The 24,754-nt window shown below is 36.7% G+C and overlaps 1 protein-coding gene across 1 annotated transcript in view; it reads left to right on the top strand.

Moving 5' to 3' along the window:
* The window catches only part of LOC141507427 (nuclear pore complex protein Nup98-Nup96-like), a 45,386-nt gene extending 30,837 nt beyond the window's left edge, over positions 1-14,549 (top strand). Inside the window, 10 exon segments of the mRNA XM_074215065.1 lie at positions 896-1,053; positions 2,585-2,728; positions 3,500-3,639; positions 10,255-10,435; positions 10,437-10,477; positions 12,130-12,371; positions 12,804-12,958; positions 13,916-14,027; positions 14,143-14,357; positions 14,511-14,549. Coding sequence (XP_074071166.1) covers positions 896-1,053; positions 2,585-2,728; positions 3,500-3,639; positions 10,255-10,435; positions 10,437-10,477; positions 12,130-12,371; positions 12,804-12,958; positions 13,916-14,027; positions 14,143-14,357; positions 14,511-14,549 — 1,427 coding nt within the window.
* The last annotated feature ends 10,205 nt before the right edge of the window (positions 14,550-24,754 follow it).

Below are 24,754 nucleotides of genomic sequence, written 5' to 3'. Positions count from 1 at the left end.
TGGGAATTCATGTGTATTTCAGTGTTGTTGTTTCTGTATACTAAAATCCAATGAGAATCACATGATTCTTATAAGAGTAGGTATAGAAGTTTTGATTACATATAGTTAAAAAGTTTTTGCACAAATACATCATTCTCTGATAAATTCTCTTAAAATATATGTAATATTTTCAAATTTATAAAAAGCAAGTCATTCCCCAATAGATAAAATGTTCAGAGGATATGAGTTAATTTTCAAAAGGTAAGCAATTTGAGCTAGCAACAGCAATATGAAAATAACTCAAATTAGAAATAATTCAAGAAAGGTAAATTAAAACAACTGCAGTTTAGTAAAGATGTCCAAAAAAGAAAAATAACAATTATTTAAATGACCTTAAGAAGACAGACAAATAAATGAACTGCTAATAGCACTGTGAATTGTTCTAAACATTCTAGAAAACAATTTAAAACTATATACTCAAAAAGTCATTAAATTGTCCTTTCATCTGGCAATACATTAGCCACTGCTAGGGAAAAAGAAAGAAAGATGTTTTTTCTGGACCCGTGTTCAAAAAAAGTAATTTTTGTTGTGTCAAAGAAGTTGAAACAATGCATGACAATTGAGGAATGGTTGAACAAATTATGGTATTAATATAACATTATTTTTTGTATCATAAGGAATGACAGATTCAGAAAAATTTATGAGAAAACCTGTATCTGAAATGATTAAAATTAGTTGAAACAGGAGAACAATTGATAGAGTAACTAATTTATAACAGAAAACCTGCAAAAGATGTAAATCTATGATTGATGCATTGATTCTAGCGAAATAATATTTAATTATACTTCCTGTCTTTTAGAGAAAAGATCTTAGTGATTTTCTAAATGTGGAACCAATAATGGAATTTTTCTTGTAGGCGATCACCGACTTGCCCTTCTCCTGTCCCAGCTGGGGGGTAGCCAGCCAGTCCGGGAGCTGCTCACCATGCAACTGGTAGACTGGCACCAGCTCCAGGCAGACTGCTTCATCCAGGAGGATAGACTACGCATTTTTACTCTCTTGGCTGGAAAACCAGTATGCCCTTTCCTCCCATTTTTCAAATAATTTAAGGCTTCCCATACTTGAGTTGGGTGTTAACCATAAATTTTGACCACAGGAGTCCTTAGCCCTAAAATGACTTTCTAATGTTGTGCACCTTGCACTTAGTGTTTTATAAATGTTTGCTGAATAGTCAGAAAACAAGTTAAATAGACTTCTGGAACAGATTGGTGACCTGGATTAAAGATTGATGACATTTCAGAGATTAGGCTGAATTAAGTATTGGCCTGGTATATATGCTTTATAGGCTGTGACTTTTAAAAGTTATTTTAATTATCTTTATTAACTTGGTAATATTAACAAATATTCCTTACAAAAAGTACAGAATAAAAAGAGGTCTGGATACAGCACTATTACTCTATTAAAACTCATGCTTAGTGTGGTTTTATTAAAAGGTAGATTATCAGTTTTATCATGACAGTTCTAATCCTATTCAACTTGACTGTCTCCTACAGAATTTACTTCTTTTTTCTTTGCACTTCTCTGAACTTCTTTTTTTAATGTTTCATTGATACTTTTATTTTCTTTATTTATAAGATACCTTCAAAAGGTCTCCACCATGTCTTCATTCTTTTGAATCTTTAAAGACCTTACATTTATAAATACTTTTTTAGTTTAGTGAAATTTGGAATCTTGTCTTTTGCTCATATGTAGTAATAACTTGCAGAGGTAAGCTCATATTGGAGAGTGGACCACAGTATGAAAGACCTGGTGATGGGGGAGTGTATCATCAGCAATGATGAAAAGGTATAATGTGAGGGGTAAGGGTAAATAGAGAGCTTTAGAGACCAACTTGAGTACTTTCTCTGATGATACAAACTCAGACATATACTATCTTTAGCATCCGTAGCGTGATTACTAACATGTCCTAGATCCTTATTTAATTTTTCTTCCTCCTTATTCTAAAATAGTGTAGGACAAGATTTCTGACCCTGTTTAATATCATCTTGGGCATTTAAATTCCTTTCTAACCTGGCTTCAACCTACTTAGAGATTATTCCTTTACATATTTTCTTTGGTCCATCTAAACTGACTTTGTAGTTGTGGCTTTCTTACAACATCCATCTCCTGAAAAAACACAAGTCTTTTCACATATCTCCTATGTTTGGAATGTTCCCTTTTCTTAGCTTCATTATTTAGAATAACCAGTTTCCTTTGAAATTCAGCTGAGGTTTTACTTTGTGAGACCTTCTTACTCCTCTCCTCTACCTTCCAACTTGCCTGCAAGAAAAATCTTATGTGTGTTTTATGTATGGCTATATGTGTTCATGTTAAATTTTCTGATTAATGTGAGCTCCTTGAAGGCAAAGGCTATTTTATTTTTGTCTTTGTATCACCCATAACTGGCACAATGTCTGAAACAGAGCTTAATTTCCTTGTTGGTTGGCTGATAATACATCACAAATTCCTTTATAAATCCTTTCAAGCAGCTAATGAAGTAGAGCCTGGTGTGGGCAAAGTGAAAAACTAGCATTGTTTAGGTTAACTGCTATGTTGCTCTTTGCAGGTATGGCAACTCTCAGAACAGAAGAGTATCAACGTCTGTTCCCAGCTGGATTGGAAGCGCTCAATTGCTGTCCATTTCTGGTACCTCCTTCCTCCTACTGCTTCCATTTCCCAAGCTCTCAGCATGTATGAGGAAGCATTCCAGGTAATGAGTGTCAGGTAGAGTCAAGCAGAAAAAAGGCTTGAGTCAGGGTGGGGAAGTATGAGTTATGACCTCGTTCCTGTAGCCCATTCCTTTGCCCCTGGGCTGAAACTCTTCCCCCCAAAAAATATACTTAAATCTTAACTTTATTTTTTTTTATTTTTTTTTTTTTAGGTTTTTGCAAGGCAAATGGGGTTAAGAATCTTAACTTTATTTCAAAAACCATATTGTCCTATATTGATGTTATTTAGAGAGAATTTTTGGGTCTAGCTTTATTTAATAATGTTCCTTAGTGACATTCAAATCTGGTATGATTGTGGTGGGGAGAACCAGACGTTCACCTCAGTTTTATTTCTTTTTGTCTTGATCCTTATTCTTAAGCCCTGTTCAAGTTAGAATATTATTTTTGCTAATCTGAATGGTGTTGTTTCTTGATTGTTCCCTTATCACACTTCTTGGTTTGAGCTACATACTCCCTTTGTCAAATATTTGTTAGGGATAGTAGAGCTTTTCAAGGAGCCAGGAGAATAATAAAAATGGCAGGTCAAGGAAGTTGATTGAAAGATTAGGGGCACATTTATCTGTTCCAGAACATTAAAGCTAGGACACCCATTTTGAAGAGCATGACTTTAATATAACATTCTGAAATCTTAATAATTTTTTTATTCTTATATATTCCTGCCCTATCTTTCCCTCAAAAATTTAAATGGGACTAGTTTCTGGCCAAAGAATGGAAAAGCCCTTGTTCACAGTTTTAATATCCTTTCTCTGCAGAACACCTCTGAGAGTGAAAAATATGCCTGTAGTCCCCTACCTTCATACCTTGAAGACTCTGGCTGTGTATTGGAAGATGACAATACAAGGAGACCTCTCAGAGATGTATGCTTTCATCTCCTCAAGCTTTACAGTGACAGGTAAGTATGATTTATTTTGCCCTGAAAGCTTTTCTCCTAGCCTTGCTGCTGTTTCTGTTTGCCTCTTCTGAATACTCCTTAGTTCTTGAAAGCTAAAGAGAACAATGATTAAGTAATAGTATTAGCTGACATTTATATAGTGAATTCATATACATTAAGTGAAGAAGACTGCCAAGGCATACCACAGTGATTTTGAGCAGGACCACTTCTGTGGGCTTCAGATTGCACATCTGTAAAAATGAAGTGACTTATTAATATCTGTAAGACTTTTTTTTTTTAGCTTTGTATACTATGAAGGTTAGGGTTGTATTTGAAAAATTGATGTGGAAAGCAGGATTAGATGTATTCTCCTGGGCCCTCAAAGAATAGAACCAGGATCAATGAAAGGAGGATACTAGAATGCAAATTTCATCTCATTGTAATGCAGAACATCCTAACTATTAGGGCAATGAGTTCCCCATCTTTGCAAATCAAGCAGAATGCTGCATGACTCCTTTTTAGGGATTTAGTAGAGGTCATTACTTTGTATATATAAAACACCTTCTAAAATCACTTATTATAGATTGAGTCAAGTTGAAATAAAATGCATCTAGAATAAAAAATGTTGATTGGGTGAGAAAATATTTTTGTATGAGATTTCTCACAAAAAGGGGTTATTTAAGATGTATAGACAATAAATAGAAAAGTATTGAATGTAAAACCAAAAGCCAGTAGACCAGTTTTGATACTGGTCAAATGATATGAATAAACACTTCTCAAATAAATAAGTAATTGCAAACTGTTGATAAAATGAAGAATGTGCAAAATCACTTATAATAGAAGTGCAAATCAAAACAACTGTAAGATTTCATTTCATACCAACCCCTGACAAAGATGATAAAAGATAGGAATGGTCAGATTGGAAGTATTGTGGGAAGATAGGCATATTATTTTATTGTTGATAGCCACTATGAATCAGTACAACCATTTTAGAATACAATTTGGAATTATACAAATAGAGTGACTTAAAATGTCCAAACCCTTTGACCAGAAATTCTACTACTAGGCAAGACCCCTTGGAAGTTAGTAATACAAATGGAAAGTACAGCCACTAACAACCGAAAGTGAATACTTTAAATATTAAAAAGATCAAGCTTGGCTCCAAAGATAACTTCATTCCTTTGCAAAAGTCCACAGGTGTGATATTTTACATATATTTAAAAAAATTTTTGACAACATTGGTAAGTTTAGAAGGCTTATTTGTTACATGGGATGGTTCTTCAGGAACAGGGCCAGATCAGAGATACTGAGAGAAATTCTGGTAAAGGTAAGAAAATAAGATCAATTAAAAAAATTTTTTTTGGAAAAGAAACAAAGCCAGGAAGGATTTGCAGCCAAGAACCTCAACTTCACATCCAGCCAAATAAACTATAGTAACTGTCTTCTGCCAACCTATAATTGCACAAAAAGCCAGCTAGAAGTCTATCAGCAAAGCCAGTACTGCTTTAGGCAACTAAACTAGAGCATATGTAACCTGTAAGATTGTTCAGAGGCTGCAAGATTAGAACCTACCCTCTAATTAATTTACTTTATTTGTTTATTTTTGCAAGGCAATGGGGTTAAGTGGCTTGCCCAAGGTCACACAGCTAGGTAATTATTAAGTGTCCGAGGTGGGATTTGAACTCAAGTACTCCTGACTCCAGGGCTGGTGCTCTACCTACCCTCTAATTAAAGACTCAGTTTCAATACCTCGAGGTCTGGTCCTTGGAAGACCCAGGAAATGACAGATCAACATAGCATGGTAACTTTCAGTCCTAAATCCAAAATGTGAGGCCAAGCAGGACTGACCAATAATCCAGAAGCACAGACAGGAATGGAGCTTGACCATGATATAAAGCTTTAATTCAAGAACAAAGCTGGAGACATAAGTAGACTAAAGAAGTTCATCTAATAGGTTTAAGCAGAGACTTGGAAGAAAAAGTAGATTTTCCATAAGGATTACATGAATACCCAGAGAAAAATGAAGCTTGAGATAATAAAGGAAATAACAGCTTTGGAGTGAAGAACTGAAGTACAAGAAGTTTAGAAGAGAAAGCAATAAACCTTACTCAGAGTAAGAGTCCTTAAAAACTTGTTCTAAGATCATGTGGTAATTGATGATTCCAGGAAGTAGCAAGAAATATTAGAACAAAATCTGACAATTGAAAAAAGTAGAAGAAAATTAATTTATCTGGTATCAAAAACAAGTATAAAACAAATCAGAGATAATTTAAGAATCACTGGACTCTCTAAAAATCATGAGAAACATTGGAAACTGCATTTTATAAATCATAAATTAAAAAATACCCAGATATAGTAAAATCACAGGAAATCTACCAGATAAACCCTTGACCCAGAGATACTACCACTGTGAAAAAGTCAGAGAAAGGGGAAAAAAAAGCATCCATAGATTAAAAAATATGGCAACACTTGTAGTAGCAAAGAACCTAAGAAAGTACCTATTGATTAAGGAGTGGCTTAAAAAATATGATAGGGGCAGCTGGGTGGCGCAGTGGATTGAGCACCGGCCCTGGAGTCAGGAGTACCTGAGTTCAAATCCGGCCTCGGACACTTAATAATTACCTAGTTGTGTGTCCTCGGGCAAGCCACTTAACCCCATTTGCCTTGCAAAAAAAAAAAAAACCAAAGTATGATAGATGAATGTAATGAATGGATTATTATAGTACCATAAGAAATAATGAAAGTAATGTCCATTACTTCTCCAGAAATGTCATAGCCAAATTCCAAAGCTCAAAGAAAAATATTCCTACATCTAGAAAGGAATTGAATGTAGATACAAGCATCCAAGAAAGAATTGAAGTGTCATAGATCATGCAAGACTTATTAACAGCAACTTCTAGTATAAGAGAAAATCTTGAAATACAGTATTCCTAGGCAAACCTAGGATAGCTAGTCCTACAAAACTAAATATAGTCCTGCAGGGAGAAAAATTGATCTTTAATGGAATAGAAGACTTTTCAGTATTTCTGATGAAAAATCAAACCTGGTTGAAACTTTGAGTTATATAACACAAATTAAGAGAGACCTAAATAGATAAATTTTGAGGAACAACTGAAAGCAGCTGTGTGATGATGTGGGATAAGTGTCCCTTCAGAACTTTTATATCTTGAAAGGGAAATGAGGGAGTTAAATAAAACAAACAAGATCTGAGGATGAGTTGGTCATCTTCAGAGGGCCAAAGAGAGAATAAGAAGGGAAAGTAAAAGAATGATAATATAGAAAAGAGAATTTAGGAGGCAAGCCTTAAAACTCACAATTATGATGTTTGAGAATAAAAGAAGACAAACATAGAGGAAGAGTGGGACAAGAAAGTATCAGGTGAAACCTTACCAGAAACAAACACAGATGATGGTTGAAAATATTCATGCACACAGCCTATGGTGTATAGAAAGTCATCATGCTCAATAGAGAAGCAAATAGGCCCAGGGAAAGTAGAGGATAATACTGGAAGGTCACAAGTATACTTCCTGATCCTGATTCTCGAGGAGCTTTGAAAGAACAGAGAAAGGAAAAGAAAGAGTGCCCTTTAGATGACTGAACAATCAGCTGAATGAATGAATGTGATAGAATATTATTTCACTATGAGAAGATATAATAGAGACATTACAAATTCATGAGGCTTGGAATATATTCTAGTCTGGAAGGCAGAAGGGCTTGGATTATAAGCAAGACTCAACTACCCAGCAAAACTGAACTTATTCAATTTCAGGGGGAAAGATGAACATTCAATGAAATAGGGTACTTTCAAACTTGCCTAATGAAATAACCAGAGCTGAACAGTAAGTTTGATCTCAGGACTCAGGTGAAGCTTAGAGAGAGTAGATGGGAAGGGCAAATTATGAGGGACTTAATGATATTGAACAGCTTGTATTCCTGTATGGGAAGATGGTACTGATAAGTCATATGAACCTTCTCATTTATTTAGGCAGTTAGAAGGAGCATATATAGACAAGGCACAGGAGGGTGTTGAATTTTGAAGGTATAAAATATTTTAAAAAAAGATGGAGTTAATGTGGGAGAAAGGGAAAGGACAAGCAGAATGGGATAAATTATTTCACATAAAAGGCAAAAAAAAAAATTTTTGCAATGAAGTGGAGGAGGGGGACTGAGTGAGCCCTTACTCTCATCAGAAGTGACTCAGAGGAAATAATATACACATTCAATAGGGTAAAGAAATCTGTCTTACCCTAGGGAAAAATAAGAGGGGAAAGGGGATAGGGAAAGGGAGAGGAGTGTAGGTGATAGAGAGGGAGATCATAGGAGAGAGTGGTCAGAAACAAAACACTTTTGAGGAGAGACAAAGTGAAGGAAAGAGAATAGAAAGAGAGAATTGGGAGGAGGGGATAAGATTGAAGGAAATAGAGCTAGTAATATCACCTGTAGGAAAAAATATTGAACCAATTTCTCTGATGGACTTAGGATAAAGAATGCTATCCATCCCAAAGATGGAGCTGATGGTGTCTGAGTAGACTGAAACATACTTTTTTTCCCTCCTTATTTTTCTTGAGGTTCTCTCTCTTTAAGGGAGGGGGGCAGTTATATTTACTTTCACAACATTGAGATTGTAATGTTTTTCTTGACTTCAGGTTTTTAACTAGCACCAAGTAACTTACTTTTTCAATGGTGGGGAGTTAAGGTGGGAGGAAGATAGAATTTGGAACTCAAGGTTTTGGAAGTAAATGTTAAAGCTTGCTTTTGCATGTAAATGGAGAAAAAAAAATAAATCAACTATCTCAAAATAAAAGACACTATCAGGGAATCCTGGAAAGTTTGAAGAAACCCATTGTGTCTGACAGCAACAGGAAGGAAAGAAGTATTTAAGTACCTAGCACATGTGTGATATTTCACTTGATCCTCACAACTACCTTGAGAAGGAGATATTATTAGCTATATTTTACCATTGAGAAAATTGAAGCTAACAGGTAAAATGACTTGCCCAGGATCACACAGTTTGCAAGTATCTGAGTCTACATTCTTTCCACTGTTCCAGGAGCTGCCTTTAGGTCATTTAATTCAAATTCAAATATAGCATCATTGCAAAGAAAAGCATCTTTGAAAGACTTTAAGAACTCATATCAGTGCAATGACTAGTCATTGTCTCCAGATAAGTCATGTTAGCCAATAAGAGGTGAGAGAAGGAAAAGACAAGCATGTTTTAGATTTGGCTGCTGTGGATTCTTTTTGCTTGGTTACGCTTATTTATTACAAGAGTTCTTTTTTCATTTCTTTTGGTTTTTAGGTGGGATGGTGGGGTGGGGATTAGGAGAAAAAGAAGGATTTGGCTGTACCAAATAAAGAGCCTCTGGAACATTCTTAAATGCACAGGAGACAACAGACAATATAGAAAGAAGTGCAGACAGGTGAAGGCGGTTTTAAATGGAGAGTCAATTATTTCATTTGGAATCCTCTTGTGTATGTGTCCACATCCTCTAGCTATTATCTCTAAATTAATTCATCACATTTTTACATAATAGTTCACATGTCTTTCTGATTAGATTGTGTGCTCTGCTTGAGAGCAGACTCTTTTCCTTTCTTTGTATTCTTAGCACTTTGCCTGTTAGATAGTAGGCATTTAATAAATGTTTATGTATTGATTCACATGGATCTTCCTTTTTTCCATATTTAAATTCAAGATTAAAAAAGCCAGTTCCTTATACTGTTTGTATAGAGTGGTTGTTATCTTATTTTTTGTTTTTAATTTTTATGGGGAGACATAAGTGAAACTTTAATCAGTTCAGTTAAAAGGTTTAGGGATGATGACAATTTGGAGGTATTGCTAAGCAATGAAGTGCAGGGTTGAGATGATTTGTGGATTTTGCTGACAGATGATGGAAAGTATTTTGAAATTAAATTTTTAATCCCTGCTTTGTTCACATAATAGCTGTAACTGAATGAGTCACATAACCCCTCTAAGTCTTGCTGTTTTTTTTTTTCTTCTGTAAGACAGAAATGACAGTACTAATACAATGTATGGCACATAGTTGTGATGAAGATCCAGGGGAATAATTGATGGAAAATACTTTATTAACCATACATTTTTATTGTTTGTCCTTATCATTGAACCACTGGATCACAAATGGAGTTGAACTAGTTGTATTTATAACATACGTAATATATTACATTTTGCTATTCTAAATAATTTTATGATCTTAGTAGACAGAAGTATATCTGTGCTTAGATATGTAAAAATTTTAACAAGGAAAATAGGAATTGAGGTTTTTTTTAATGAGGAGATAAAGATATAAACAAAAACCAAACTCTTACTGTATTGGACAATTTCAACAGTTTAGTTAGTATGACCATAGAATTGACCATGGATGTCTGTTGCTCTAAGAAAACATCTGTTTTTAGGATATGACTTAGAAATTTGGGGAGAAATAGATAATTATTTGTCTGAGCCCATAAAACATAAGTCTAGTTTTCTGCTGTAACATTTGGGTTGTTTATTGAGGTCTTAGCTCGATCTATGATTCATTTCTTGGACCAAGATGATAATATTTTTCTCTTCCTCCCCAAGCCTCCCCTTCCCCATATTCCCATTCTTTACCTACTCTTTCTCTTCACTTTCTCCTATAGACATTATGATCTGAATCAGCTGTTGGATCCCCGGAGTATAACCTCTGATCCTTTGGACTACCGCTTGAGCTGGCACCTCTGGGAAGTCCTGCAGGCCCTGAATTATACCCATCTGTCTGAGCAATGTGAAGGTGTGTTGCATGCCAGCTATGCTGCTCAGCTTGAGAGTGAAGGACTGTGGGGAATGGGCCATCTTTGTTCTACTGCATATCACCAACACAAGGTTAGTAAAAGGTACCCCCTAAGATCTTTTCAGATCCCTGTTAGCAATATTCAATAAATAAAAAATAGTTTTCATTACTTCCAATTTAACTCAGAAAATGGATCTGAGCACTTTGTAGTCAGGCCCTTTGAGGACATTCTAGGAAAAGGACAACTTTATAGTTACTACTGTTTGGGGGGGGGGGGTTAGGGTTTTTTTTTTTTTGCAAGGCAATGGGGTTAAATGGCTTGCCCAGGGCCACACAGCTAGGTAATTATTAAGTGTCTGAGGTCGGATTTGAACTCAGGTACTCCTGACTCCAGGGCCAGTGCTCTATCCACTGCACCACCTAGACGCCCCCTATATTTACTACTGTTGAAGATTTTATAGTGTAATTTACTTAAGTGTAGGTGATAACATTCTTAGAATTCATTCTTATCTACAGATACGTTGTCATGAATTCATTCTGGATCCAAGTTGTAGAAGAGCCCAGGTTCAAACCCAGTGATAGGGATTGTGAGCCTGTATTCGTGAGGATCACTTTAGTCAAGTTAAATATTATTTTAAAAATATTAAAAGGACATTTATTAAGTACCAGACCAGAGCTAGAAACTGGGCATTCAAAGATAAAAGTAAAAATGTCACTACTTTTGAAGAAATTGCATTCTTGTGTGTGTGTGTGTGGTGTGTGTGTGTGTGTGTGTGTGTGTGTGTGTGGAGAGAGAGAGAGAGAGAGAGAGAGAGAGAGAACTGGATAAGAACATGTATCCAGAAAAATAAAATATATATACAAAACAATTTGGGGAGGGGGGCAGTGAAGTGGGTAAAGAGGTGGAAATTATGAACTAGATGGATCAAGCTGCCAAAAAGAAGAAGCTGACTTTTTAAGGAAGCTAAGATTCTGAGGTAGAGATGAGAAGGCAGTGCATTCAAGGCATGAGGGAGGCTGGATGTGAAAAATGTATGAAAGTTCTATAACAAAATGCCCTCACAGAAGATTTCATGAAATAGATAACATCTGAGAAACTTCTTATTAGATTAGTCTTTGGAAAATGAATTTTCTCAGTCACATCAGCACATAGTTTCTTTAAGGAGTGAAGGGGATGGAATCTGTACCAGCAGAAAGCGTCTGTCAACAAAATCATAGTAGTTTTTGGAAAAAAACCAAAAATTTAGGCATACTGGGAACATATTTGAGCTGTACCACCTACTAGCTATGTGACTTGCCTCTGAGTCTATTGTCTTATCTTTAAAGTGGGAATGAAACTTAAATTATTTAATTCAGAGGGTGTTGTGAGGAAAATATTTTTTTAAGTAGAAAAGCACCATAGACATGTGAGCTACTACAATTTGCTGTTTTTCATGCTAGAATTAAAAATCTGAGGGGAACACAGGATTCCAAATTTCTTCATTTTTGTTTCGTTGTGAAAAAGACTGCTTCCAGATCCACTAGGAGCTCCCTTCATCAATGAAAAATAGACTGTGGATGCTCAGGGTTTCATCTCAGAAAAGGCCCTTGTATCTTTCTAATCCTCAGTCTTTTTATCTTCTAAGTGAGGATAATGGAAAGTTAACCCCTGGGAAGCAATGCTAAAACCTCAGGTTGGAGCAGGTAGGAATCATGTGTCTTAGGGAAAACCATTTCATCCTGCTTTTCTGTTCTCCTCTCCCAGCATGCGTGAGAAGGCGGTAAGGGTGCTACTCACTCGGCACTGCAGGCTGTCAGAGACCCCTGAATCTTGGGCCAAGGAGTCCTTCCTGACTCAAAAACTGTGTGTACCTGCTGAGTGGATCCATGAGGCTAAGGCTGTGCGTGCCCACATGGAAGGCGACCAGCACCTGGAGGCCCTTTACCTATTTAAAGCTGGACACTGGAACCACTGCCACAAACTGGTCATCAAGCATTTGGCATCTGGTGAGTTGGGGTTTCTTGGTCTCAGTTCAAGTTGTGCCAAGCCAGGAGAGCTTTGACAGAGACCAGAAGACAGGATTTGTTTTTTCAGGTAGCCTCATCTTAAAAGAGAGCTGTCTCTCTCTCTGTAAGACTAGAAGATTAATTTTGGGTTAGGAGTGAGAAATAAGAATTGCAAGGTTGTTCCCCAGTAATGTTTTCAGTTTGAATCTGAAGTAACCCAGTTTAGCTTGGTAGTAACATAGCTGTCTATACCTAAGACCTTTTTTTTTTCTCTTAAGCTACATGAAATCACTGCTCCTCATGTCATTTGTAGAGTTTCAAGAAATGAAGTTGTGATTGATTTTTTTTTATTCCTTTCTTGAATATTCATTTTGAGCCTTTCCTTCATCCTGAGTTTGTAACTCTGGCATATTCTATTATTGTCTTCCTCAGATGCCATTATTAATGAGAACTACAGCTACCTAAAGGGATTTCTGGAAGACCTATCCCCCGCAGAGCGCAGCAGCCTTATTCAGGACTGGGACACAGCTGGACTTGTTTATCTGGATTACATCCGAGTCATTGAAATGCTTAGCCAAATTCAACAGGTAACTCACTTAGGCCAAAAGGTTGACAAAGCCTTCCTACCAAGATCTTTCTTCTTTTCTAGTTCATTACAGTCTAGTTGCATTGAGACTGAATAAATAAAATATCAATGGAAGAACTTGGCAAATTTTTTTAAGTCTGTCACATTCTGCTTAAACTAATAAATAAGAGGATATGATAATCAGCTAAAGGATTGAAGGGGGGGCAGATGGGTGCTAGCTCTATACATTCATTTCTACCTCCTACATATAATCAAGGAGACTCTCTGGAGGTGTAGTTTGATTGATGAAAGCAGTAGCAGGTTTATGGGTGTGAAATGAGAGAACCTACAGAGCATAGAAGGGAAGGCAGCATCTGAGTTCCTATGGTCAGTTAGTAGGTGGGGCAGCAGATCTGAGTTCATATGAACTAGCAATGACTGGCAAGATCTTGAGACCCCCCCTGCAATGTATGTTTGGTATTAAAGGCAGAGTTTAGGATGAGTTACCAGATTAAAAATTTTTTAGATATAGAAAAGTAATACAAAGGCAGAGCACCCCATAAGGAGGAAAACTGTTGTTTTGTAAGGAGGAAATCTGATCTTTGTTTCTGTTCTTTGTTCTCACCACATCTTGGTTTGAGCCCTGACTTGGGATAATATCCCTTTCTACAAGCTCCTGGCTCCTCTGCCTGGCCCTCTATTGAACTTTGATCAAATAAGAATCATGATTTCTTCTATCCAGTCCACCCTTTCCATAAAAGTTTTATCAGGATCATTTGATCCCTCTCAGCAGAGTGAACAGAAGCTTAGAAAGATTATGTGACTTGCAAGGTTAGGGTATTGCCACAAGTCAGAGCCGGAGGACTAGATTAGAACTCAGGTCTCCTGATTCTGGGGAAGACTGCATTGCAGGATCCAGCTTGGGGAGATGGGTGGCTGTGGCCATTACCTTCCGAGACTGACCTTTTCCTCTTATCAGCTCGATTGTCCAGGCTATGAATTAGAGAGATTGCATACCAAAGTGACCTCACTTTGTAACCGGATAGAGCAGATTCACTGCTCCAATGCCAAGGACCGACTGGCCCAGTCAGGTAAATTTCTATTTGTCCGTTGATCTGTCTTGTCTGTTCACCTGACAAGGTTCTCAGGGCTAGTTCTGCGTCAGGGGCAGCTGGACATACTTAACATTTCACTTATATCTTCCAGACATGGCCAAGCGTGTGGCTAACATCCTTCGTGTTGTTTTGAGCCTTCAGCAGGCCCCAGAAGGAGCCCCAGATTCACCTACAGAACTACAGCGTGTCCCTCTGCGCTTGCTGGCTCCCCACATTGGTCGACTCCCCATGCCTGAGGACTACGCCTTAGAAGAACTGCGTAGCCTTACACAGTCCTACCTCCGAGAACTGACTGTGGGGGAGCCAGTGAGTCCCCCCAGGCACTGCCCTGCCCCATCCCATTTGCTTCTTGTGCAAATGCTGGTGCGTGTTCTATTTGGATAATTCATTCATTTGCCATTCTCCTAGTTGGGGAAAGGGAGAGGTGATGCCGACCCACTCCCCTGTCCCCCTTCACAGTGGCCTCTGGGGCCCACCAGGGCCATTTTCAGGGGTTAGGGAGCAGCAGTGAGGTTTTTAGAACCTCATGAAGGAGCTCAAACCTCCAGTGAAGTCACAGTCGCTATTGTTTTGTTGTGTTGGGTTTTTAATGGTCAATAAAGCACCTTGGACAAACTCCCCTCAACAAGCGGGGGGGTTGGGTCCTTCAGTCCCCAGCTACCTTCAGTTCCCATTCACTGTAGGTCCTGTGTTCTCTTTAAGGATGGGGAGGCCTTGTTCCCCATAGAGTCATTCCCCTGCCCCTCACCCCCACCACACCTATACTCTGCTGATCTACCCAAGCTTAGGAAGCATCTCCAGGTTGTTTCTTTTTAAACACTGAGATTTTGTAGCTCATGGGCTAGAACAGATTGGATTGAGTGAAGGAATATATGAGTCCTTTCTGACCACAGCATAATGTAGGGGCTAAGTCTTGCAGGGAATCCTTAGCTGTGGGCTCTTTTGTTGGCACCAGTCTGAGAACAGAGTCCCATCCTTGCTGCCTGGGGTTATGACTGTCATAGTCCTTGACAACTCTGGGGGAAATGTGTCTGAACCCACTCCCATCTGCGTCTATCCCAGCAAGTCCCTGGAAACCTGTAAACACTTTAGAAGCTTGTCAGGTGGCCTTTACCCCTGTTCATCCTCCCCACTTGCTGAATGTATCAATGTCTAAATGTCTGCTGGATCTCTTGCCAAAGCAGGGAGTCATTAGAAGGAGAGGGAACCTGGAGACCATAGATTTGCCCACCTGTCCGACACACACACACACACACACACACACACACACACACACACACACCATCTTGTGGCTGCCTCTCCCATCTACATGTAGCCTGGCCCCCTCCATCTAGTAGCATCTGATGTCAAATGAAGACTGTATGTGCCGTACTCTAGTGGAGGAGAAGAGGCCCCTGGCAGACAGCTGCTGGCCCATGGGATATCCCAAATAACAGACTGGGTATCTGGTGTCAGATACTGCTGTGAAAAGCAGCTTTACCCAGGGTCTTTATGCATGAGGATTATGTAAAGGTTTTTATTAAAAACATATATATATATATAAATAAATGATCTAGATTATTTTCCTGTCTGTTTTTCTGAAGCTACTTTCTTAAAAAAAAATTAAATAAAATGTTTATCACATTCCTGGAGCTGGTTTTGCCTTTGCATTTTTGAGTGAATTTAAACTAGGCAAGAATAGTGGTTTAAAAGTTAGGTCTGAAGAAGAGAAAATTTTGTTGATTCAGTCATGTCTGATTCTTTGTGACCCTGTTTGAGATTTTCTTGGCAAAGATATTAGAATAGTTTATTATTTCCTTCTCCAGTTCATTTTACAAATGAGGAAACTAAGGCAAACAAGGTTTTGACTTGCCCAGCATCACACAGTAACTATCTAAGACAAGATTTAATAGGTCTAACTAAAAACAATGTTTATTTAGTTTTTGCTAAACTCTATTAAAGCTTAACATTTAAGAGTAGATTTTTGTCCTTTACTGGTAGGTCTTAGAGCTAGAGGTCAGTGTTATTGACCCTATTAAAGATTTTATTTATTTTGAGTTTTACAAATTTTCCCCCAATTTTACTTCCCTCCCCCCCACCAATTTGTCAGTCTTTACATTGTTTCCATGTTGTACATTGATCCAAATTGAGTGTGATGAGAGAAATCATATCCTTAAAGGAAGAAACGAAGTATGAGAGATAACACTTTATTTTCCATTAAATCCCTGGAAATTCTTGACTTTTTATTTCTCCATATGAATTTACTTACAACTTTTTAACTCATTAAAGGTAATTTTTTGGAATTTTGATTGGTAGGACACTAAAAAGTTAATTTTTGGTAGAATTGTCATTTTTATCATATTAGCTCTACCTATCCATGAGCAGTTGATATTTGCCCAGTTATTTAAATCTGATTTCATTTGTGTGAGAAGTGTTTTATAATTGTTTTCAAAAAGTTTCTGAGTCTGCCTTGGCAAATAGACTCCCAGGTATTTTATATTGTCTGAATGGGATTTCTCTTTCTAGCTCTTCCTGCTGTATCTTGCTAGTCATATATAGAAAAATTGAGGGTTTATGAGGGCTTATTTTATGTCCTGCAACTTTGCTAAAATTGCTAATTGTATCCAGTAGTTTTTTTGGATGATTTCTTGGGATTCTCTAGGGAGACCATCATGTCATCTGCAAAGAATGAGAGTTTCGTATTTACCATAACTCTAAATCTGCTTCCAGGGTTTTCATATAATGGCAACTCTACTCATAAACTCCTTCCCTCCCCCGACCAAAAAAACCCCAGAAGATGTAAATAATCACCTAAAAACAGAAGAAATGTCTTTGAAAGTGTACCATGAGAAAGATTGCCAAAGATTTGCTAAATAGAAGCCATCATGTCTTTAAGGGTGAGGACATGTAGATGACTGACAATATGTCAGCTCTCACTTGACAGAAATGTGTAAATGACTTAAGATGAGAATTCCATAGGATGGTGGGGAGGGAAGCATAGCAAAACATTAACTAGACCACTGGGACCCCTTTCAGTGAATCTATGGATAGTCTTGATTCTGAATAGAAACAAAAAAATTAATGCTAACCGGTTAGTCTCTTCATTAGAAGGTACAAAAATTGGTTTCTATCTAGGAAACCAACTTTTTGGAAGCAGGCTATGAAGCCTACTTAATTGATTCCCCCAGACCACCACTGTTCTGGTAGGAAAAGTTTAACCCTCAGTTTTCTATCACAAAATGGACTATCAGTTTGTTACTATTCAAATTCTAGAGTTTTAGAATGAATTAACAAGGAGAATTCCCTAAAATCGCCAGTCAACCTTGAATAATGGTAATTAAAATTAGCCCAGAGAAATCCCTTTTGCAGGCAATTAATTTATCATATGTTATCAATATCAGTGATCATTATGTTGTAAAGTAAGCTTTTTGAGGACATGAACTGTCTTTTTGCCTCTATGTATCCCTAGCACTGTTAAATAAATGTAAAATGTTTATTAATGGATGGCTGGTGAAGATACATTCAGTAGAACTTCACATATGAGAACACTATCCTCATCCCTTAAGAACCCAAAAAGAATTGGAAATTGAAGGAATGAACATCAATTAGGGAATGAAGGTGTGATACATCATAATAATGGAATACTATGATGCAATAAGAAATGATGAGATGTTTTGATCCTGCAATACCACTGTACCCTAATATCTGTATATCCCAAAGAAATCATAAAAATGGGGAAAGGATCTACTTCCACAAAAATATTTATAGCAGTACTTTTCATCTTGAAAAAATGTTAGAAATTAAGGGAATGACCATCAATTGGGGAATGACTGAACAAGCTTGTGAATATGATTATAAAGGAATGTTACTGTGCAATAAAGAAATGAACAGGCAGATTTTTCAAAGAAACTTGAAAAGACTTATATGAGCTTGATGCCAAGTGCAATAAGCAAGAAAATTTACATAGTATCAGCAACATTGTGTGGTAATTAACTGTGAATGACTTGGCTGTTCAACAACACAGTGATGCAAGACAAGTATATGAGTCTCATGACGAAAAAAACGTTCACGTCCAGATAAAGAACCAATGACTGAATGCTGATCAAAGCATTTTTTTTTCACTTATTTTTGTGGGTTTTTTCCTTTTAATTTGTTTCACAACTGTTTTACCTGATAGCACATGTATTAACCTATATCAAATTGCCATTTTCCCAAAGAAAGTAGGAGAGGGAGGGAGGAAAAATTTGGAACCCAAAATTTGTAAAAAATGAATACTAAAATTGCCTTATCATGTAACTAAGGGAGTGGAAGAAATTCTATTTGGAAAAAATCTCTTCCCACTAAAAAATAGTATTTCATTTTTTTCCCTGAAAACCGAATTTATCATAATTAGTTTTCCATTTCCTTTTTTTTTTTTACTTTTTACGGTCAATGGGGTTGTGACTTGCCCAATTTCACACAGCTGGGTAATTTAAGTGAGGTCAAATTTGAACTCAGGTCCTCCTGACTCCAGGACCGGTGCTCTATCCACTGTGCCACCTACCTGCCCTTTTTCTGTCTTCATTTTTTAAAAAATACAGCCGTTTGCCCAAAGCTATAATTCTACCATGATTCCTCCCCCAAAAAAGCACCTTACAAAGACGGGGGGGGGGGGGAGATGATCAGGATGATTTCAGAAAAACCTGGAAAGATCTGATGCAAAGTGAAGTGACTAGAACCAGAGAACGTTGTACACAGTAATGGCAGTATTGAATGATAAAAAAAAAACTGAATGACTTAACTAGCTAGATGGTGCAATGGATAAAACACTGGTCTTGGAGTCAGGAGGATGGGAATTTGAATCCTGACCTGAGACACTTATTGTGATAGTGAGCAAGTCACTTAACCCTGATTACCTCATATCCAGAGCCATCTCCAGTCCTGATCCATGTATGGCCACTGGACCCAGATGACTGGAGGAGAAACTGAGGTTAGTGACAATACATGTAGCACTCCCTCACTCAAATCTAGTTCATGTGCTTGGCTTGGCATCACCTCTCTGATGTCCTGGTCTTCAAGAATGAAGGACAACTATTATTAGCTCTCTACAACACAATGACCCAAGAGAACTACAAAAGACTCATGATGAAAAATGTTATTCACCTTCAAAGAAAACACTGAAGTCTGAAGGCCAATTGAACCATACTATTTTTATTTCCTTTTTTTGATGGGGAGAGTGGGGTATCTGGATCTTCTTTCACAATATGACTAATATGGAAATATTTTGGTTTATTGCACTTGTATAACTTATTGCTTACAATCTCGGGAAAAGGGAGAGAAAGAATTTGGAACTCAGAAATATATTTTTGTAAATACATATATTAAAAATTGCCTTCACATGTAATTGGGGAAAATGAAATGTAATTTTAAAAATGAACCAATCAGAAGTTAAAGGAGGAAGCAAAAACATGCTCCTTTAACATCTTAGTATACATAACACTAGAAACTGTTCCTCAGGACAAAATACATCATGCTGAATAAAGTAGCTGTATCATTTTTCTTTTGCTCAAGATTCCACTTCCTTTTGGTGTCATGCCAGTGCACTTTGAAATGATTTCATGTAAGTTTAGTCCAAGAAGTAGAAGAGTCACAATAAGATATTTGAAGGAAAGAATTGTGGACTGGGGCGGCTAGGTGGTGCAGTGGAGGGGCGGCTAGGTGGCGCAGTGGATAAAGCACCGGCCCTGGAGTCAGGAGTACCTGGGTTCAAATCCGGTCTCAGACACTTTAATTACCTAGCCGTGTGGCCTTGGGCAAGCCACTTAACCCCATTGCCTTGCAAAAATCTAAAAAAAAAAAAAATTGTGGACTGGCTGTATAAACCTGGGAACTGCCAAGAATGAAATAATCAAGGTCTAAAGTACATTTTTAGGTTTCTCTTCCTTACCTGTAAAGAGGCATCTCCAACAACCAACAGCTCTGAGAGTTATGTTCACTTGATTGCTGCATATTTTGTGGAAGGCTCTGCCATTGCTGTTGTCCATTTACTGGCATCGAAGATTCTAAGACAAAATTGCATATGAGGTGGTCAGCCAGTTGGGAAACACCAGACCATCCTGATGGATCAAAAGGAACATCAAAAAAACAATACAACTACAAGTGGAAACCTGACTTTGTCCCCTCCAAGGATTTTATCAGTAACTAGCATCACTTCTCATTCTTGTAACTGTTCTTTCAGGAATACAGCTGCAACTGTCCCTTTCCTGCCATAGACACCACAGGGCCTTCATTCTTCCAGCAGCACTGCCACCAGTTCATATAGAAAGAAACAACAATCCAAACAATCCTTTATGGAATGAATAAGCAGCCCAGGTTAATTTTCTTTTTAAAAAAAAGAGGAACTTACTCACCATTCTGTCTAGACTTCTAAGTAAGGTAATGTTGATGGTTTGTAACATTTTGTTTTGAATCCTCAGGGAGTTTTGCCTCCCCAAAGAGACCTGAATGTTGTAGTTGTTAAGACCTGCATGTGTGATCTTGGAGTTGGAGTCCTGACTGAAACCCAGCTAATGTATGTTCTTGTCAAGAGACAACCTCTCCAAACTTCAATCTTCTCATATGTTAAAAGAAAACGACATGGGGAGGAGATGTGTAATATTTGTACCACTTATCTTCCAGGATACTTGTTAAGGAAAAAAATAAACAAAATTCTATATTATGATCTTTTAATGATGTTACCTCATATAGAATCTGAGTTGAAAAGGCAAACCTACCCCTGAACAGGCATCTCTTTTTAATTATTCATCCTGTACTTAAAGAGCTCCAAGGATGGGAAACTAGTTACCAAGGCAGCCTGTTCTACTTTTGAATGGCACTATTGTTGGCCAGTTTCCCTTCTATCAAGCTGAGATTTGCACCTATGCAAATCCTACCTGTTATTAATGACTGCCATCAAGAGCTAATGACAAGTATAATAACCCCTTTCAGGGGACAGTCTTTGACATGGCTTCAAGAAAACCATTATGTCTTTCCTAAAAATTTTTTTCCCCTCAGGTCAAATATCAGGCCTTCTACCAATTCTTTTATATCATAGTCTTAAATAGTAGTTGATTTTTTTCCCTAGACATACTGAAATTTGTTAATATCCTTCCTGAAATGTTTCAGAACTAAGCAATGTCCCTAATGGTCTGACCACAGCAGAGGACATTTAGATTATTACCCCTATTTTACACAACCTAAAATCAGATTAGTCCTAGCAGCTGTCACAATTCCTACTGAGGTTTTTATTCCCTAATCCTGTGAGGTTGTTATTAATTTTTTTAATCACAAGTATAGAATTGTATGTTGTATTAAACTACAAGTTAGTGGGTTGCTCTCTCATTTAAGCCTGTCAAAATCTTGAATCCTAATTGTTCTCCACTGTATTATCTATCCATCTCAACTCTGTCACTTGCAAATTTTGGTAAGCATATCACCTGTGCCTTCCTCTCCAGTAATAAAAATGTTGAACATGGAGGTCAGAGGGCAGATCATGGGAGCACGCTACTAGTCAACCATCAAGATTGATGCCAATCATTCAGCTACTTCCTAATCTACCTACACCTAGCCCATATCTCTGCCTTATCTGCAGTTAATGTGACAGATTTTATCAAATACTTTGCTAGAATTAAGATATATTAATTTCTGGCATTCCTGTCTCATAGTCTATTAATCATGTCAAAAAAGGAAAGATTGGTCTGGCATGACTTGATGTTGATGAACCCATAATGGTTCTGAATGATCACTGTTTACCTTTAAAAGAAAATTGACAGATTTTGTTTTTATATTGCCTTTATTTCTCAGGGTATATCCCTCTCCCAGAGAACCATTCCTTATAACAAAAAAAGTTTAAAAGAGGAAACAAATAGTTCAGTGAAACTAATCAGCATATCAAAAATGTGATGACACTTACCAGTATTCCACACCCATAGTCTCCACTTCTACAAGGAAGCCTGGAAAGATGGTTTCTCATTTCACTTTTTTAGGGTCAAACTTTGTCATTCTAATTTTACAGCATTCAGTTCTAATAGTTTTATTGGGTTTTTTCCCCTTTACAATGTTGTACTTGTGTATCTTTTTCTCCTAATTCTATTACTTCACTGTTCTATAAAATTTTCCCTGGTTCGCTGTATAATCATTTTTATAACAATTTTCCATTACATCAATATACCATAATCTATTTCATCATTCTTCAAAGGATAAACATCTATTTGGCTTTCAATTTTTTGCTATTATAAAAATCAATAATTAATGAAAGAATCAATGAAGATTTATTAAGTGCCTACTATGTATCAGACACTTTGCTAAGTGCTACAAAAAGTCCCATTAAAATATTTATATATATATATATATATATATATATATGGCATTTATTTTTATCATTCACTTCCTCAGAGTATATACCTGACAATGAAATCTCTTGGTCAAAGGACATGAGCATTTTAGTTACCATCACATAATTTTAAATTATTTCTCAGTGTAATTTGGTCAATGGTGTACCTATCTTTCCACAATATCTCCAACAGTGACTACTTCTATCATTTTTGCTAATTGGAAGGAAGATGAAACCTCAAAGGTTTTCATTTGTATTTGTCTTCTGAGTGATTTGGAACATTCTTTCACAGGATTGTTAATTGTTTGCTACTCTTTTGAGAATTGATTTTTGATGTCCCTGGCAACTTCTGTACTGGTGAATGGTTTCTGACCTTAAATAATTCTGATAATTGCCTATGTATCTTGGATATAAGACTCTTATTAAAGATGTTTGATATAATTTTTTATTTCTCATGCAAATACTTCACTTCCTATCCTGGCTGCATTAATTTTGTTCATGCAAAAACTTTTTCAATTTTATATGATTGAAATTATTTAATATTTTTGTAATTGCTATCCCTTGGTTAGCTAAGAAGTCCTCCCTCCCTTCCCCAGGGGTAGCTGTAAAAACTGTCTGATCTGGTTCTCTCCTAAGTTTTTAAGTTTTTTTTAAATAGTATTCCCTTTAGTATTCAGATCATGTATCAATTTTGAGGTTATTGTATGTAGTATGAGGTATTGGTCTAAGTCTGGAATCCATGAATAGATTTCAGGCAGCTTGTTAACTTGGATGGGGAAAAATTGCATTTTTATTTTCATTAGCCTCTAGCCAAAATTTAGCATTCATTTCTTTCAATTATGAAGGTAGATAGCACATCACAAATATATGAGAAAAAAACAGGAAGAGAAGAAGAAAAATGAATAGAAGAGAGGCTAGATGTTTAAAGTGCTTACTTTAGACCAAGCTATATATAGATATCTGGATCTATAGCTATCTAGGTAAATATGGCTATAGATCCAGATATCTAGTACACACACATGCTTACATTGCATCTGGGGCATAGTAGATGCTTAATAAATATTAAATAATTGATTGGTTGCTAAGTGCTAGGAATACAAATTTAAGCAAAAAGAAAGACAGTCCTGATCCTTAATGCACTTCCCAGTGAGGGAAGACCACATTTAAAAGAAAACTTAAAAGTTGGAGGTGAGGAGAGGAAAGGTATCTACAAGGAGCAAGGTAGAAAAGAAAAGCAAGCACAACTGGCTTGGGTGGTTCTTTATTTAGAGGTATTGGGCAGAAATTCACCAATCAGAGGAGGGGATATCAGGTAGAGGCAGACCCAGGCTAAGGAGGCTACTGAGGTAGAGATGGGAAAGTCATCAGTCGGGAACAGAATCAGGTTTTTACCAGATTTCTAAAGGGATCCATGAAACGAAAAAAAAAGATAAGTACCCCTGGTCTAAGCCTAATTTCTGCGAGAATGCTCAGCTTTCCTAAACACTCTTGTTAAATGAGGAGTTTTAGATAATTTCTGTTATATTGAACATAAATTACTGAGTTGTTATTTCTGGTCTATTGCATCTAGCTAATTTTCTGTTTTATTATTCACTGGCTTCCTAACTTATTCACAAATAATTCCTTTATTGAATGTACCTTTTTTTCTGCAGTACATGGCACTTATACAAAAATTGACCTTGTACTAGGACATACAAACCTAATGATCAACTGCAGAAAGGCAGAAATAGTGAATACATCTTTCTGAGATCACAATGCAATAAAAGTCATATGCAATATTGGGCCCAGGAGACAGACCCAGAACCAATTGGAAACTGAATAACCTCATTTTAAACAATGAGTGGACCAAAAAACAAATTATAGAAAGAATTAATCATTTTATCCTAGACAATGACAATAATGAAACAACATACCAAAACCTAGGGGATTCACTCAAAGCGGCTGTCAGGAGATATATCTTTAAATGCTTACATGAATAAATTAGAGAAAGAGGAAATCAATGAACTAAATATGCAACTAAAAAAATTAGAGAAAGAAATTAAAAATTGCCAATTAAATTTAGAAATTCTAAAAATTAAAGGAGAAATTAATAAAAGCAAAAGCAAAAAACTATTGAATTAATAAAATCCAAAGTTGGTTTTATAAAATTGTTAAACCTCTGGTCAACTTGATTAAAAAAAGAAAGAAGAAAACCAAATTCCTAGGATCATACATGAAAAAGGTGAACTCACTACCAATGAGGAAATTAAAGTAATAATTTGAAATTATGTTGCCCAACTCTATGCCAATAAATTTGATAATCTAAGTGAAATAGATGAACATTTACAAAAATATAAGTTGCCCAGGTTAAATGAAGAGATTACCTAAACAACCC

Source organism: Macrotis lagotis, chromosome 1 (assembly GCF_037893015.1).
Source record: "Macrotis lagotis isolate mMagLag1 chromosome 1, bilby.v1.9.chrom.fasta, whole genome shotgun sequence".
Taxonomy (NCBI): Eukaryota; Metazoa; Chordata; class Mammalia; order Peramelemorphia; family Peramelidae; genus Macrotis; species Macrotis lagotis.
This window is presented reverse-complemented; position numbering and strand designations above follow the sequence as displayed.